The following is a 19,050-nucleotide window of genomic DNA, read 5'->3' as shown; positions in this document are numbered from 1 at the left end:
ACATAATTATATTCCTCCTTCCCATTCAGATTCAGGAGCGCAAATCATTCACCATATCCTGGCCTTAAATACTGTGAAGAGCTTCTGTGCTTTGCTAAGCATTTGTGACAGGTTGTCTTAGAGGCTGAGCACATTTCTGTGGTGGATGAAGAGGTTCCTGTATACACTGGCCATGTATCAGCTGAAGTTTGTAAAGCACTTTGGAATCCATTGGGCCATAAGTCCATGTAATGTAAGGCCATTATCATGTTTGCTATGAAAGCTGGATTTGTTGCCAAAAATGACAAAGTCTCCTTTAAGCTTTGCAAGCCCGTAGCTAGACTCTCCATTAAAGTAGGGCAAGAACAAAGTAAAATAGGACACACCAGTAATTCTTGTGCTGCCTTGGCACTGCCTCTTCTCCCTGTAGGCCATGTTGATCCTATTCCTTTTCACCTTCTTCCTCTGGGTTCTCCAAAATCCACGGCTATAATCATGGGGTGGACTTGGCAGCAGTGTGTAGGACCTGGAATGTGTTTTTCCAGCAGCTGTGTCTGGCTTTGTGGCTGAGTTCTCTGGCTGACGCCGTGGCTGGCTCTGCTGGCAGACACATCTTCTTTGGGGGTGTTTTGGGTTCACAGGGCTGTCAGCTTACTTTCTCTTCTGCCCTGGATGCTTTTTTTCCTTGAGTCACATTTCCTTTATTTTTTCTTTTCTTTCTTTCTTTTTTTTTTTTTTTTATTTTTGGAGGGCTGTGTTTACAGACAAACTTTTTATTATGAAAACACCTGATAGAGCAAAACTCTTTCCATATTTCAGTGCTCTTGTAACTGTTTCCCTGGGAACCAAGTGTAAATGTGCACATTTGCTCAGAAAAGTAGCTGCTGCTGTACACATGATCATTTCCAAAGAAAGCTGCTCAGCTTGGGACCTTCTTTAGAAATTTCTGTCACTGGTAATGTGGTGAATCTCAATTTCCAAGGCAAATAATGCCCTATTGTGCCCTTTGCTGAAATAAGACCTGGATCTGCAAAGGTATTTAGGTGACTAACTGTTATGTAGGTGCTTCATTTCCACTGACCTCTATTAAATGCACTAACTGGTTTTAAGGATGTGGGCATTAAACCTTGCAGAGAGCTGGAGCCAGCAGGTCATGGCTGTGATGCCAGCTTGGCAGAATGGATTCTCTTTCTCAGTTGTGGACTTCCACCTGTTTGCTCCTTTGTTTACTAATTGCTCAGCCAATGTTTTTGGTAGATTTCCATGAGTAGTTTCACCAGGACATGAGATAGTAACCTGAAAGCCCCTCATTGGATCCTGATGAGACTTCTCCACCTTTATGTTTTTGCTTTTTCTGGTATTTTGAAATATATTTTCCATGGTCAATTTTTGTTTTCTCTCTCACATCTTTCTTCCCCCTTTTCTTCTCACTTTTTCTGCTTTTAGTTTCTAGACTCATTCCTTCTGGGATGGCCTGGAAAGTAAGAAAAAAAACCTGAAAAAATAAGAGCGCACAAAACACTTAAATTTGAAAAAGCAGTCTCTGCTTTTTAGAAATGCTTTGAATGGAGAATGTTGGTAGCTGTAATCTTAGTAAGCAGACTGACACAACAATTCTCCACCTATGTTCGAATTGTTTTTTGGAAAAAGTGATTTCCCTTTCTATATTAGATACTCTTACAAGCATTTTGTATTTTGCTGTCTGTCCCCCTTAGCTAAAACTCTGTGTACTATAGGCTGTACCAGCATGTCAGCAAAGTTCCTTTGGCTTGTTCTCTCTTTTGGCTGTAGACCCTGGTTCCTAGCTGAAGAGGCACTTGTTTACTACTGGAATTTAATTTTCTCAAATGAGACAGCTCTTGGTATAATCTCCTTTCCTGCATTGTTGACTAGTGGATTGATGTCAGATTAAGATCTTTTTTGACCCAGAGATGGGGCAGCTGAGAGGCATTTAAAAAACTTTTATTCTGTTTTCAGTCTCATGTGAAAGGTGAGAAAATACAGATGTTATAATTAATGCTATTACAATCAGAAGCATGGAAGCATGGAAGTCAATCTCCCAAAGGACTTCTGTAAGACCTTTGATCTCCCTTCTCTTTGGGGAGACCTTTTAGCCCCTTCCAGTACCTAAAGGGGACTTACAAGAGAGCTGTTTTACAAGGGTCTGTTGTAACAGCACAAGGGGCAATTGCTTTAAATTGAACAAGGGTCAGTTTAGACTAGCCATAAGGAAGATTTTTTTACAGAGAGAGCAGCAATGCACTGGAAGAAGTTGCCCAGAGTTACTGGTACTTGCCCTAACCCTGAAAATTTTCAAGGCCAGGCCGGATGGGGCTCTGAGCAACCTGGTTCTAGTTAAAGATGTCCCAGCTTATTGCAGGGGAGTTGGAGCTAGATGACCTTCCAATGTCTCTTCCAACCCAAACTGTTCCTTCCAACCCATTCTGTTTCTTATGACCTTTGTTTGTCTGAGCTTGAGTCTAATTATTTCCAGAGCAGATTTTTTTTTTTTTGAGGTGAATTTTCCCTGGAGTTGACCTAGAGAACATTTTTATCTTTTACACCTTCTAATCCATCTTTAAACACAGAAGCAGGACTAAGAGGGAGTTAGTAAATAACGATATGGCTTTGTGTAAGAGGAGTGGGAATATCAAGTTCCTCTTTTGCAAATAAATGGGAATTCCAGCCTTTTGACAAGGAACAAACTTTTCTTCTTACAACAGCAGGGTTGAGTAGCAAAGGAGAAGTACAAGAAAACATTTCTGAAGCTGCAGAAGAAAAGAAGACTCCCTGAATTCTGGATTACAAATGCAGAAGATGCTGGTTTTCTGTTAATGGTTCCAACTTTGTGTCCTAAACAATTGCGTAGGAACAATTTTGTTTGTTGGTTTATTTTAAATGTGCAGTGTTACTGGTTTAATTACTTTGAAAAATATCTGACAGAAAATACCTTCAGGAAGTGTTCATGAATATAGTTTGCATAAGGGTGTTATTTTATTTGCTCTAACATTTTAGAAAAGTAGGGTTAATTGAGGTAAATAGCTATTTCAATTCATTGAGTGACCACTTGTGTTTTGCATTTTGATTTATAAATACCACAGAGGAAGATATTATCAAACAATAATAGCTGTCAAGCTCTCTTGCCAACAAGCCCCAAATAGATATTTAATTTTTTTTCAGTGATTTGTCCAGTTTACTCTCAAAGTTACGAGGAAAAATGAGACTCCTGCTGCTTTTCTTCAGATGCTTATCTGTAATTAACAAAGCTCATTGTTAAGAATTTCCCCTAAGATATTTATTTCCTGTATTTTTAGTTACACCTTCTTGTTGTAGTCTAGTTAATTATTCGCGTGTTTGCCTTTTACACTCTTCAGATACTCAAAGTGTTTAACATATGGCTTTTGGACATTGTGCTGACAATCAAACATCATTCCTTTAATGTCTCTTCATAAATCAAACCCCCCGGCTGTTCAATTATTTTTGTGTTGGTTCTTTTTTCCACATGCCCATCTTTCCACTGCCTTTTTCTGGTATTAAAATATCCAGAATTGTGCAGTGATTCCTGCATATAATCCCCCAGAGGGAGGCTGAATCATTCACCCTTCACTGGTACAGTATCTGTGACCCCATACACAGCTAGCTATGAACTTCAATTTGTGTTGCTCTCTGACATCTGATAATTTGGTGCTTTGTAACATGTCTTTAATTCTGGTTAAACGAGAACAACATTTTGGCCAGTTTGAAAGGAATTATAAAATTAATAAATTAATAAATTAATAAATTTATACAATGTCAGAGAAGGAGATCTAAATGGAACAAATGGTTTGACATGGCACGTAAGGAAGAGATGTGGTATTCACATACACTGAAGGATAATTGGTCATATTAGTGAATAGGGAAAATAAGTCTGTAAGGATCTAAGACATCACTTTGTCCATTATCCTGTCTAGAGGTACAATGCAGTATAGCTCTGTTGCTCCTGTGGAGTTTATCTTTCCCATTATTATGCACATCTACTAAAGAGGCTGTAGTTCATACAGGAAATCTATTCCAGTATTCACAAAGTAATCCCACTAAAAGACTTTTTCTATTTCCCAACCTGCATAATCCTGGTGTTTGATTTAAAATTGCCTTTTTTCTACTTGAAATGACAGAGTTGATGAAATATGGGGCTGGGACCTGGGTCCACCTGTTCCTTGCAACAAAAAAAAAGAAAGACATGAAAGAAATATCATTACTGTTGGCCTATCATTATTAATCTACTTCTCTAGTCATAAAATATTTGAGCAGCCATAACCAGTGCTCTTGAGAATGACTGTCTGGGAGGGAGATGCTGACAAGGAGAAGTGCTATTAATTCAACAAGAAAGGCTTTCCCCATGCCAGAGACCCAGCTGCTGATAAAGCAGATTTCAGTAGTGCTGTGCTGATTTGCTGCATCCAAAGGTCTGTGATTTATGTACACTGAGTTTGTTTGAAAAATATAAAACTACCATATCATTTTTGCTCCAGTTCCTTACGTGTCTACCCCAAGTTTCCTCTGAACTAACTAAACTTCACTTGCAAAATACTATCAAATAAAAACAGTCCTAAGAGAATAAAATAGCAGGGCAAGATGCAAAGCCTGCAGAACTACTCTGGAAGTACTGTAAGAATCTCTTTCTATTTAAGTTATATTTGGAATACTAAATTATTTGGGGGCGATGGGGGTTAAGTACATTGCAAGTGATTTGTAGCTTTATTGATAATTCAATTCCACATTCTAGCTAGTGTCAGGAAATGCAGGGAGACATCATGGAGGAAATGGTACCCACGCCTAGTGGTCTGGGAAATGGGCCAAATTAGATATTCAAAGCAAAATATAGCACATCTTTTAAAAGTCTCAGAAGTATTCCAGTTTCCACTTACAGGAAATGTAGTACAGACATACACATGGGTCATTCTTATCCAAAACCAGACTCATTTGATGAATAAGTAAACACAGTTTTAAAGTAGGTGCTCAATTTCTCAGTTTTGAGGTGTGGTTATTGTAGAAATCCGATGTTCAGATGATCACATGCCATACTCTGTTGCTCTTTGCTGCTCCCAAATGAGCTAGTATTAATATCCTCTCCATGGATGAGCCTGGGATTTTTTTTTCCAGATTTTGTTCCCAGAAAACACACAAGAAATGCTTCATGCTTCACAGAAGGATGGAATAGGTAAGAGTAATTATTTGGAATTTGCCCCTGTCAAGCAGGAATAAGGTCATTAAATATCTCAAGAGTGTGACCCAACATCCTCTCTGATGTTGGGTCACACTCTTGAGTTCCTTTTAAAAATCACAACAAATGAAATCCAATAAAATGGCCCCATTGCACAACTCCATAGCTGAAAATCACAATACACTGCCACATAAACTTGTAGGGCTTGGTTTACACTACCTCACTATGAGCACTCAGCTGAAATTAAATGCTTGAGTAATGAGGAAAGTTCTTCAGGAAGTTATCTACAGTCAGCGGACAGTGATGGACAGCAGTAGAAGGCAATAGGTCTTCGAGTCTAAACGGTAGTCTTGGTAGACAAAAATTCTGCTTTCTTCCCCAGAACAAACCTGAAAATATATTTAAATTAGAAAAAGTAATTCAATTTACCAAGTAAACTAAAATGCACACCTTAGTAGTCTTTTAATCACACGGACTTGCAACTTTCCCAGTCAGCCTCACTGTGGGATACTTTGGAGAAAGGGATACTGATGTACAACAGATATAAAAAGCAGTAAAATTAGACTTTGGGGAAAAAGTGAGGAAAGAATATTTCAGAATCAATATTTTCTAATTAAATTGTCCCGTATCTAATATGATCCTTTCTTATTTAAATTGGAATTTAGTCATGTTAGGTGGAATTCCTGGGTTTTAGGGACGGCACTTAGAACTGTCTAGAAAATTGTTTTATACTTCAAACAATTTGAAACCCACAACTAAGGATGTATGTTTCTCTATATTGTGGATTTTATATGAACATATAAGGTATATAACAATCTATTATATGTTTCATACAGATTTCTGGGTTTCTAAGCCCATGCCACCATTGAATTTTCCTATTTTGAGTGTAACTAAGAGTTAAAGCCTGGAAACCTTCAACAAGGAATGTTTTCAAGGACAAATGTATCTAGCAATATGTACTTTACTGAGCAATAATGCTCTACAGTGTCTCAATTTTAGTGAAGTTTTCTGTTCTAAAAGTAATATTTCTCTCTTGCAACTGACCCTATCTAAAATTGAGTAGTGAATGCCTAACCCCGCCAGCTTCATCTCCATTTATATTCAATGAAAAAAAAATGGACATCCCCAGGGAGCAAATGCATCTGTGCCTGTCTTTTCCTAAAATAAAACCACAGAGTGGTGCAGGTTAGAAGCAAACTCTAGAGCTCATCTAACCCAGTTCTTGGCCCAAAACCAGGCCAGTTGCTCAGGGCTTGTGCAGCCTGGTTTTTGAAAATCTTCTGGGAAACCAGTGTTTGATCAGCCTGTGGTAAAAAATTTTCTCTTTTTACTAGATCAGAATTTCTGATTCAACTAAGCTCCAAGTGGCTTCTCTTACTTCTTATTTTGTGCCTGTCCACCCCTGAGGTGAGGCTCCCTCTGTCTTTCTTATTCCCTTTCCTGAGCTAGTTACAGGCAACAGTAAGGTCTGCTCAAGCCTTCTGTTCTGAAAACTGAACAAACCCAGCTCAGGCAGCCTCTTTTTGAGCATCCTGGGCATTGGTGTCCTGCTCATCCTTCTGGCCCTGCACTGGGCTCCCCCCAGCATGTTCCTCAGCTTTGTGGTACTCAGCTTTAAGCTGCTCAGTCTTTGTGGTACTGAGCAGCTTAAAACTACATGCCCGACTCCAGGTGCAGTTTCACAAGGGCAAATAGAGGCAAACATTTTGACTTGTAGAAACAGTATTTTTTTTTTTGCCAACAGAGTTCAGTTAGCTTTCTTTGCTGCAGAGGGACAGTGCCAATTTGCATTCAGCATATTGTCCATCAGGGTGCCCCAGTCCTTTTCTGCCAAGCTTCTCCACATGCTTGAACCCCAGCCCTTATTGCTGCCTGGAGCTGTTCTCTCACAGATACAGGACTTTGCCTTAGTCCTCATAAGGCTCCTATCAGCACAATTCCTTCAGCTTTTCCAGGTCCCTCTGAACTGCAGTCTGTGCCCCTGCATGTTGTCTGGTATTACCTGCAAAGAGGCTGAGTGTCTTCAGTTATTAGTAAAGACTGAACAGTATCAGCCTTGCTGAAGTCAAGATATAAAACATCTTTTGTTTTTCCATTGTCCATGAAGCTCGTTGGTTCATCACAGAAATTGGTGGGATTGGTTGGGCATGATTTGCCCTTGCTAGAATCCCTTCATCTTCTTGCTTTTCGTGTGATCAGCAATGTCTTCCCAGAGGATTTGCTCCATGATGTGCCCAGGAATTGAGGTGAGGCTATTTGACTTGAGTCACCCTGCTTGCTCCTTCTGAAGATGGGTGTGATGTTGACCTTCTTTTCTGTCATCAGGAACTTCCCCTGAGTGCAGTGACCTTTCAAAGATGACATCTCTTTCTAGAATGATGTCAGACAGCTCCCTCAGTACCCTTTGATGCAGCTGATCTGCTCCCCTGGGCTGCATGTGCTCAGTTTGCAGAGGTTGACCCTGCCTTCCTCTGCTGCAGATTCCACATCATTCCCATGGACTCGGCTGGCAGCCTTCGAGGGCTGCAATGCCTGGGACACATCTGCCGAGTGAAAAATGAGGAGAAAAAAAGAGATGGAGAACCTCTGCCTTTTTCATGCCTGTTGTCACTCAATCCCTTACTCCATTGAGCAACATGCCCACACTCACATGAATCTTTTCCCAACTGGACATATTTGTCTTCAATAAATATAAAGACAGAGCAGGCTGATTAGCTTATTCTTCATTAATTTACAAAAGCCTGGAAAACAATGACATCAATCGTATTTCAGCTCCAAATAACCCTTTGTTTTGTGAGTGATTGTTACCATTACCAACCTGCACTGGGTTGTTGGCATATTTGCAGTGGCTGATAGCTGCCTTCAGCAGCCCGGCAGGCTAGTGCCACCACATTGCACAAGAAGCACAGGCTTTGATCAAGCATCAAAACCAGGGGTTCCAGGCTTTTATTCTTTGTTGTGTGCTGACTTGAATAATGGTTTTAATTATTTGAAGAGTGATTCATGGCAGGGGAACACAGCTCTATCTTCAGTACAGTCTCAAGAAGTTACTGAGCCTGTGATGATGTGGATCACCAGAAGTCTTCCAGCTCTTTGGAGGTTCCTGAGGGTGTGCAGAGGTTCATGTGCTTGGCTTACTTGTCCCATACAGTTTTGTAAGTTTAACTTCAACATGAAGGGGTATTACGTCAAATAAAGATGTCAAACATTAAATTTCTCTCATGAACTAGCAAGAATGAAAGGTGGGACAGAAGGAGCCTCTATTTAGAAGCACTTAAGGGAAGTCATTCTTATGCTGTTGTTCTGCAATATTGTTCTTTCTGGGGCAGTTTTACTCAAGGAGTTAAGATAGATGTTGTCTTTATTGGTTCTTCCAATGCTCAGTGCCTCTTAAATGCTGGGTGTGCTTTTGGATGCCTGATTTAGGTCATGTTTTAGACATAAATTTAATGGTAAAAATCAAAACATTTGACTTAATCTGAGCAGAGAAAAAGACAGTTTCTACCTTTAAACTCCTGAAGAGAATGTTCTAAATAATATTTGAGGGGGCACAGTTAAGGGTGTCATGACAATAGAGTGAGAAAAGGCGTATTATTTCTGAGAAAATAAAAATAAAATGGTGAAAAAGAAGAGAGAGGTTATCTCATTAACCTCTCTCTAGTGGAGTCCTTCCATAATATCTGATATAATAACTATTCCAGGAGATCCTTGCCTGCCAAAAAAACAGTGCTCCATGGAGCATGCAACACGCTGAGGGTCTGTGCCGCTGCCAGAGAGGTGAGGAACGGATTCCAGGTGACCATAATGCCTTTTCAATCCAGGTCTAAAGCCTACAGCTAGCCCAAGACAACAGTTAATTAAGACCTTACTGTGCTTAAAGGCCGAGATTCTCCATAGTAGTCAGAGCCAGATTAGAGAGGCAAAAATGACTTTATAGATCTTTAGGCTGCTGTAAAGCTATTATAAATTAATCTTGGCTACTTGTGACCCTGAAGAGTACATCTGGCAGCAAGAGAGGAATGTGGTATTGATACTGCACCCTCCAGCTGAAGAAGAGAAGGTGGCATGCAGCCACTATTTCTGCTTTGAATTACCCAGTATTCCCCCTGAGGAAAGACCATCAGGAGAGCAAGACTGCTGGGTCTCTGGCTCTTTTGCACTGCTGAAGTAGCAAAAAGCAGCTGAGACAGACCTGAGAATTGAAGCTGCACAGCTTATTTCATTTAACATGCTAATACATTTTCTTCCTGCTTCTGAGCTATATGGAAAATTGCAAAACCTTTGATTGCTTTTAATTGCACAATATGTGAAATTATAACTAAGCACTCTTCTTACGTTAATTGCCCACAGCTTTCTGAAGACACTTAATGACATGGAATAATTACACAGGAGATGTGCATCTCTCATAAAATGGTTAATCTTCAATAAGTTAATTTCTTGCAATCATTCTATAATTATTTTACATTAACTATATTTAAATTTAGTAGCATAAATAAAAAAAATACTAAATTATTATTTAAAACAATATTTTAAAAGTCTAAACTGTGTAAATTAATCCTAAAGAAATGTGTCTTCAATAATCAGCTGGTATTTTTGAAAAAATGCAATTAGAATCTTATTAAATCTAAATTAAAAGCTTAAATGCAAAACAATTTAAAAATAGATATTGAAACTTTAGAATTCACACTCTTTCGTGTTTGCTCCTATTACAATGCAGACTTAAGAATTTAATAATTTTTTCCAGGTGGACAAAAACAAAAAGGGTTTCAATTTGTAGCTAGTTTCAGATTTTAAAGTAAACAGGCTATTTAAATGGAAGGACATGGTTTGCTGTGTTGTAGCCATATGGGAACATTTAATATTAAACACATCATAAAAATAAGGGAGATTAACATTTTTAAGCAGCTTTGTGCCATTTGAAGGGAGGTTTTATTTTTATTTTTATTTCAGGCACTGAGCTTGGTTTTTCCAACATGTGAATTCTGAATCAAGGATAGACACAGCAAAGCAAAAACGAGGATGCGGTAGGCAGGCGTTCCTCTTCACAAGGTGAGTCAAAGCCAAAAAATCTGCAGAGAGCACAGGCTACGAGGGCATAAATCATAACAAATGTGCTCAGTCACTGGAGTGGTGCTAAGCTTGATACAACTGGTTAAGCCTGAATCCATGGTTTGCTCTCCTTGCTTCTGTACAAGGGTCAAAGTCCCAGCTCTTCATTATTAGGAAGCAAATTTTTGGTAAATACTTCCAAACTGGGCTATTATGAGGTACTTCTCTTACCACGGCACATAATATGTTTATGCATTGAAATCTGTGCTTGGCATTTCTTGTGTCATATCCACAGGGCAGAAGCAGAATTAGGCATAGAAGCAGAGGGATCCCTGCAGAGACAGCAGCAATGGCAGAGTGTGAATTATTTTTGGTATTGCATAGAGCTGTGTAATATATAATCTGTAGTTGGAGGCTGTACTTTTGAGCTCAGATGTTCGATAGCTGATAGCTTCGCATGCTGAGAGCTATCAGGATAACATAATAGCTATATGACAGTCGTGGTTTTACTTTTGCAGGCTTTATGGGAATTTTTTCCATCTTTACTATATAGTTAATGAGCACAGAAGTCTATCAAATGTCCATTGTTCTCAAAGGATTGCCTTTGGGAACTCAAGGGATGCTTGCTTGCTTTTTTTTTGTGGAAGGAAGATAATTAACTTATTGGAAGAAAATCAGGCACATTGGAGCCGGGTATACTTACAGTGTTTCCAACAGTTTGTGGTGGGTTTTCTGAAACATAAATTTTCTTCTCAGCTGCAGGATTGGATTGGTGACTCCTGATGAAAACAGTGAAGTGACTAGAACATGGCTTTTTTTTCTCCAGAAGGTTGTAATAACAAGACAGTATCATCATCTCTATGGCTTGTCTGTCTTACTCAATGTCTGAGGAAAGGGATGGTCTTGGGGCAATAAAAGGGAGGCACCATGAACAAACACAGCATGTGTTGTTTGATCTTTCATGTCCATCATGCAACAGCATATCCTCTGCACCTCTCTGTGTTCCCTATGTGTAATACCTGTAAATGCATGTCAATAATTAGATGTCTGTGGAGGTACCAGTCATCAGTTTTTCTGGGTCTGGATTGAAGGCAGACCCAGAAAATTACTGTCTTGAGACAGTAATTCATGTTCAGACTCAAGTGCTTATTAATTATTATCAGTAAAACTACTGTGAGTTCAGCAGCTTTTCATTAGAAGGCACAAAATGGATAACAATCTCTGGTTACAAGGTCTTTTAAGACGAAACTATCCAATTAAGAACTGACACCTAGATTATTTTCCCTTTTAACCCAATCACTGATCCCAAAGAGCCCGCAGTGCGGACTTTTCTGCCTAATTACAAAATGCCACCCAAACCCATGAAGAAGAAGGAAGAAGAAGCATGAAGAAGAAACCCAGGACAACGCCCTGTGCCCTCCATCTTGCTTCCATCCACAACATACTAAAAATCCCAAAACCTAAATTTCTCACCAAGTGATATACCTCTCTGTAATCTATTTCACAATTTTGTGGATTCTAGTCTATCTTCAAGTCTAGGAAACTTTCTCCATGAATGAGGGTCAAAGTCAGTGCTCCCCTGGGGGTCAGGACACCCCAGAGCAGACAGAGAAATATTCCCAATGCCCTGGGTTTCCACAAATGTCAATCATCTTGGGGAGTTGGTTTTTGGTTTAGCAGCAGAAGAAATGCTGACCTACCAAAGCATATGGAAAGCAGCAAGTAGAAATGCCTAGGAAGAGCAGGGTCTCCATGATGTGGGAATTCACAGTGCTGATAGGAAAGGGTGTAGGCCAGCCAAGAGTGGATGTCTGGCAGATGTATAGACTGTGTTCTGTGAAAGAGACCTCTCAGTAATTTGAAATACTGCTACACCCACACGAGTTTCTATGCAGAACTGCGCTATAAAGAGCACTTTGAGACACTCTGAAGGTCTGAACCAAAGAGCTCCTCTGATGGGGAACACTTGCCTTCCATTCTGTTCCCATTGAAGAGTTCTGTAGAAGCTGCTGATGTGAGTTAAGTATTTATTAGCTTAGAAAAGACTTGTGTAACACGGTCCCTCATGCTTTCATTGCCTTTTTGAGCTGTTACAATGGATGGGCTTGATACTCAAATCCTTCTTTTGTCTAGAGGAACACTTTCATTTTGTGTTACCAAGGACTTACTTTCTAAGAAAGGATTTGTAAAAAGTGGCTTTCAGTCTTCTTTCTAGCCTCAGAAGGCAGATACCATTGCTTATACAGATGTCCCAAGTGAAATATCTGCTGGCCTAGCAGCAGCTGATTAGGTTCAAGGATGTATCTGATCCTCTTTTCTACCTTTCTACCTTTGATATATGCCCCAGATAAAGACTTAAACCCCTACTGCTGAGCTCCTGCAGAGGTCAGGAAAGAGTTTTGCCACCTAAAGTTTTCCTGAGATGGCATGAATGTTCAGTTCTTGTTCCTCAGTCTGTGGAAACTGAAAGCCCCAAATGTTGGATAGAGTCATCCTTATGGCAGTGCCGTTGGCAACCTTTGAAGAGTCTGCTTGAGGACCTCCAAATCAAGTTTACTTTCTCTCTTTTTCCAGATGTTCATAATCCCAAGTGACTAAAAAAGAATCTGGACAACCACCTTAGTCAGAGATGCCTCCTCTGTTTAACGCTGGGCAAGCAAAGTCCTGCTGCAAAACCTCCTCAAAATCTCAACCTGAGTATGCCTAGTGGTGTTTAGCTCTATTAAATCCCTTTGCCCCATAGCCCACTTTCCTGAGGGTTGGCAGATGTCTTAAATTCTGTGACAGAGTGTTTAGGAAGTTTCCAGCTTCCTAGCTGGAAATAACTCTTTTCTGAAAGCATCCTCTGGTTTTCTCTTTAAAGGATTAGCCACAAAATATGTGTTTATAAGCAACTGGTACCCAAATACTACAGCCAGGTGAATGGTGGATGACTCTCATTCTGGAATATTTTATGCCAGGAGTCCTAGCAGAAATCTCAAATATTTATTCTTAAGAAGACAAGGTTTCTTAACTTAATTAACTTACATTTTCCTGTGGTATCCATCCCTATGAGCTGTGACCCAAAATATTCCCCAGAACTGAAAAGAGGTAAAAGAGAGGAAGGTATATATAGTTCATTACCATTATAACACTGAAATATTTAAATTTTAGTTAGATGGATGAGGCAAATGCATATTACTTACAGGAGACATAAAAATTCTATGTGCTGCTTTATAGAAAGAAATATGTGTTTATATTTTTCTCAGGCTCACTCTCAGTTTGGCAAACCTTGATTTGTTTTTAAATGTCTTTGTGTGATGAATATTTTCTGAATTTCTTAAACCTTTCACATACATACCTTACGATTACAGGGCAGGTAAGTCAGAGTGAGTTTTCTTGGGCTGCAGGTCAGGTGTTGTAGTTTGAACACTGTGTTTATAATGCTCCTGTTTGCCTTTTCTCATCATCCTGCCTGTACAGACCACTGGTGAACATGAGCTGCTTTTTCTCTTTTTGTGACCTTCTGATTTGCAGAGTTTTGTTGTCCCTAAACCATAATATGAGAGGGTTGTGAGAGAATTGGATAGTCACTTCATTCTCTCTTCAGTCTTACCCAGGTTGGACGGATCAGTATGACAAAGGCTATATAATGTCAGACCTTCTGAATTATTCAGGGATTTTCAAAGGCTTTCCTTTACTGTCTGAATTATTCATCTGTTTCATTTATGTCTTTAAAGGATGATGAAATTAAAAGTTGAGTATGAAAGCAGTGACATTCTTTTAATATTTTTCCAACTGCAGGTTTGATTCTGCTTCCTGATAGCTCCAAGTGTATATTTGTACCTCATCCTCAGAATTTCCTGTGGTTTGAAATTATTTTGCTGACATGAAAACAGTTGTGATTTGAAAAACAGATTCAGCATTAAAACTGGTAATACATAAAGCAGTTGAACTTATTAATATGACTCAGAAACAGGATAGAAGTAAAAGGTGTCATTTCCTATGTGTAAATGGAAAACCTATGAAACTGAGGTCTGGGAATCTCTTGTGATTGCATTGACAGACTGTAAAAATAGCAGGATCCACTTATAGAGACTGACTTGAAGGACCTGAAGACAAATCCAGTGTCATCCCAGCAGCAAATCTCTGTGAAGCTATTTTGTGCAAGGAATTGTTATTGATGTGATGAAATAGCTAAATGCTCCTTCAGAAACTCTCTCTTTGGGAACCTGTTGTTACCTTTAAAGGGATGGATGGCAGGAGAAGGGATATTCCCTTGCTTTTTAGTGAAAGAGTCCTAGGAATAAGAAACTTGAATTGAGTGTGCATGGCATGGTTTTGGTAGCAGGAGGATGCAGGGGTGGCTTCTGTGAGAAGCTGCCAGAACTTCCCCCTGTCTGACACAGCCAATGCCAGCTGGCTCCAGGATGGACCCAGAGCTGGTCAAGGCCGAGCCCATCAGTGGTGGTGGTTGTGCCTCTGGGATAACAGGCTTAAGAAGGGGGAAAAGACCCTGCTCAACAATCAGGGAGAGGGGAGTGAGCCTGTGTGGGAGGAACCAAGGTCAGTGAAGAAGGAGGGGATGAGGTGTCTCAGGAGCTGCAGAGACTCTCCTGCAGTAGGGAAGTGCATAGTGAGGCAGCTCTTGGACTGCAGCCCATGGAGGGCCATGGGAGAGCAGAAATCCACCTGCAGCCCGTGGAGGATCCCACACCAGAGCAGGTGGATGTCCAGAGGAGGCTGTGACCCAGTGAGAGGTCTGCACTGGAGCACGGTCCTGGCAGGACCTGTGGACCTGTGGACAGAGGAACCCACACTGGAGCAGGTTTGCTGGCAGGACTTGTGACCCCTTGGGGGACCCAGACTGAAGCAGCCTGCTCCTGAAGCACTGCACCCTGTTGAAGTTCATGAAGAACTGTAGCCCACTGGAATGACTCATGTTGGAAAAGATTGTGGAAGGATGTCTCCCAAGGGAAGGACCCCACACTGGAGCTCTGGAAGAACATGAGGGGTCTTCCCTCTGAGTAGGAGGGAACAGCAGATGGAACGTGATAAAACTGACCACAACCCTCAGTCCTTGTTCTCCTGCACCACTATGGGGCAGTAGGTAGAAAAAAATGGGTGTGAAATTGAGCCCAGGAGGAAGAGAGAGATGGGGAGAAGGTGCTTTAAATGTAGCTTTATTTCTCATTACCCTACTCTGATTTGATTGGTAATAAATTAATCTGATTTCCCCAGGCTGAGTCTGTTTTGCCCGTGATGGTAACTGGTGAGTGATCTCTCCTTGCCCTTATCTCAGCCCAGGAGAGTTTTATTTTATTTTCCCTATGCTGTCCAGCTGAGATGAGGAAATGGTAGGGTGGCTTTGGTGGGCACTTGGCAGCTAGCCAGGCTCACCTACTAGAAAAATTGTACTACCTTTATTTTGAACCCCACAAAGAGCTGAACTTTTCTTTGACCACTGATGAGTATCTCACCCCTTGGAAACCCCTGTTCCCTGTCACAGACAGGGACTGGAGACAGCTGAGGCCATGAGAAGCATCACAATTCAGAGCTCCTCTTCTGTGCTTGGGTCCTGGTGCACAGACACTTAATGCTGATCTCTCTGGGGTTTATTTTAGTAGGGAATGGGTATTCCCTTGTGCCCCCAAGCTAGATGGGAGTGCTGATCTTCTGGAGGTCAGGAAGGCTCTGCAGACAGATCTGGACCAGCTGGAGTCATGGGCCCAAGGCAATTTTATGATGCTTGACGTGCACAAAGCAAAGTGCTGGGTCCTGTGTTTGGGTCACAGCAACCCTATGCAGTGCTACAGGCTTGGAGAAAAGTTCTGAAGCCAGAAAAAGATGAGGGGGTAGTGGTTGGTAGCCAGCAGCGTGTCTGGGTGGCCAAGAAGGCCAATGGCACCCTGGCTTGGGTCAGCACTAGTGTGGCCAGCAGGACAGGGCAGTGATTGTCCCCCTCTGCTTGGCTCTGGTGAGGCCACACCTTGAGCGCCGTGTCCAGTTCTGGGCTCCACCACTACAAGACACTGAGGTGCTGGAGCGTGTCCAGACACGGGGAACAAGGCTGGGAGAGGGTCTGGAGCACAAGCCCTGTCAGAAGGGGCTGAGGGAGCTGGGGCTGCTTGCACTGGAGGAGAGGAGATTGAGGGGGAGCTGTGTGGCTCACTACACCTGCCTGAAAGGAGGCTGTAGCCATGTGGGTGTCAGGCTCTGCTTCCAGATAACAAACGACAGGGCAAGAGGAAGTGGCTTCAAGCTGCACCAGGACAGGTTTAGGCTGGATATTAGGAAAAATGTCTTTGCTGAAAGGGTTGTCAAATATTGGAACAGATTGCCCAGGGAAGTGGTTGAATCACCATCCCTAGAGGTTTTTAAATATGCGTAGGTGTGGCTCTTTGGGACATGGTTTAGTGGGGGGCCTGATAATCTTAAGGGTCTTTTTCCAAGATAAACAATTCTATGATTTTATGATTCTGTGATTTATATCCAGAATGAAGCATTTCAGCATTGTGAGAGGAAACAGTGAATTGAAATGTAAACTTTCAGCTGGATATATTTGTTTCAAAATGTATGTCCAAAGAAAAAATGTTTTTTAAGAGCAATTCAAAGCTTAAAACATATTCAAGGCATACACATTTCCTAAATCATTAGGAAATCAGATTTTCTGAGAAAAAACCTTTGCACATCTTTTATGTGGGAGCCTACAGAGCAGCAAATATGAAGATTCCCATTGTATTCTCACCTCTGTTGGTGTAGTCAAGTTCAAATCCATCGAGCTTAAGGGATTTTAACTGATATAGAACTTGTCTGAGTACAGAAACAGCCTTAAAGCTTAGTAGCATGACAATCTAACTGAGAACCACAATACATTGAAACTGAAAGCAAATCCATGTTTTCAGTAGTAAGGCACAAACATTGCAAAGGCAAACAGTTACAAATAGGCAATACTAATTAAGTATTTAAATTTACAGAGAAAATGCAACTAACTCTAACTTTCAGGGGAGTCAGGATGTATGGTCTCCATTAGTTGTAATACACATAGTTAAAACTAATAAACAAGCAAAGAAACAAACAATTTATCATTGCCATGACTATTTTTTGTGTCATGGCAATCCCCCCCCAGCTGTTTATTCCCTCATTGTTGCAGCTTTTTACCTTCTGTATGATGTTCACAGCTTAATAAAAATTGCCTGCCGGGTGTTCTTTCCCTAGTGAAATGCATAAGTACAAGTAACACAAGTTTAGGACAATATATGTATTGGTGCAAAATATTTTAAACCACATCTTCTGCCCTCAGTGTCCACTTTTGTGCCTAAATATACATGATGTTGTTCTGATACAGTGGCATCTGTTTTTCTGATTCTTTGGTGTGCCCCACAAAATTTGTAGCATGGTGTTTGGTTGATATCAGAGGATGAGCAGCTTAAATCATATAATTCTTCTGTGTTTGGAGGATTCTCATTTTAATATTGAATTCATCTCTCCCTCCTTCCTTTTCTTGCTCTCTCTTTCTTGTCCACCTTTGTTTCTTACCTGCTCCTTTGCCATTTTTTCTTCTGATGCTTTGTGGGTGTTTTATTATGCAAAATTTAATCTTAGGTTCTCTGGTTTTTTACCTGACCTGGTTTGGTATGGTGGGCATAGAACAGGAAGATTTACATCTGTAGTAGTAGGTATGTGTCTGAGCTGAAAAAAGTTTTTCTTAGTTTTCTTATTGACAAAATGAGTTGGGTTTTCTTTAAACTGCCTCATGCTTCTTATGGTGAACTCTTGTTGTTGGGCCATGGGGAAAGCTGGTGTTTTTGAACCACTGACTATAACAAGAGGGCAGATATCTGTACGTTCCTGTGCTGCCCCCAGCAAGGAAATCTTTCTAGGAAGGGTTTCTCTTAGGGTAGCTTGTTGCAGCCTGGGGAAAGGTGACAGCTGGGGAGAGTCAATCATGAGGAGGTCAGCACCGTCTTTATCAAGTTGCCTCTGTGCTGGGGTGTGAATATTGTCATACACCACCTTCAGAAGGTGTTTAAACCTCATGTCCTGTCGAGGCAAAGGACTTTTGGTAATAATTCTGTTTTCCACCAGGGACCGTGGAGGTACTTTTTTTGTACTTGGCATTGCTTGATCGTTTGAAGAGGGAGATTGCTTATTTGCTGGTGTGGATGGGGTTTTCTCATGAAGACATGGTCTTCTGGTCTCTGTCAAGTCTTCAAAGCCATTCTGATTGTTCTGAGAGTCCAAAAGGGGCTGATAAATGGGTTCACGTGGCGTACTTTTTCTTGGTGACTTAGGAGGCCCACAGCGGGCTAATTCTCTGCCTGCAAACTTGGAAACTAAATAGAATATAGAACAAATCAGATCAGCTTCTGCTGGAATGACATTTGCAAGAAAACAACATATTATTATCAAATCAGCTTCATCCCACAATAAAATCAGTATTTGCAAAGGCATAAATAAAAGTAAATCTTGACACAGAATGCAATTTTGCACTGATGATTTCAGGCAGATGTTGATCTGCAGGTAGGCAATTGTCAGTTTTTTGGTTGGGTGAACAGTCTGAAATGAGCATCTCTGCATAAAGTTGTCTGGTTTAATTTTATTGAGTACAATAAAATCAAAGAATCATAGAATACTTTGGGTTGGAAGGAACCTTAAAAATCTTATTCCAATCCCCATTCACCATTGTGTAGATCAGGTTTCTCAGAGCTCCAACCTATGTAGCCTTTAATACTTTTAGGACTGGGGCATCCACAGCTTCTCTGGGCAACAAATGCATGTATGCTTCTGGGGATATTTATCACACCATTTGAAACATAGCACATATCTAAATTGTCATG

General features: G+C 40.7%; 1 protein-coding gene across 1 annotated transcript in view; it reads right to left on the bottom strand.

Annotated features, from left to right (window-relative positions):
* LOC311151906 (uncharacterized protein) overlaps positions 1-19,050 on the bottom strand; it is a gene marked incomplete at both ends in the record, with an annotated part of 76,152 nt that overhangs the window by 34,777 nt on the left and 22,325 nt on the right. Inside the window, 2 exons of the mRNA XM_084202613.1 lie at positions 16,959-17,023; positions 17,838-18,546. Of these exons, the coding sequence (XP_084058739.1) occupies positions 16,959-17,023; positions 17,838-18,546 (774 nt within the window). The remainder of the gene's footprint in view (positions 1-16,958; positions 17,024-17,837; positions 18,547-19,050) is intronic.

Source organism: Fringilla coelebs, assembly GCF_963513975.1.
Source record: "Fringilla coelebs genome assembly, chromosome: 3".
NCBI classification, from domain to species: Eukaryota; Metazoa; Chordata; class Aves; order Passeriformes; family Fringillidae; genus Fringilla; species Fringilla coelebs.
The sequence above is the reverse complement of the archived record's forward strand: the minus strand, read 5'-3'. Positions and strand labels throughout refer to the sequence as shown.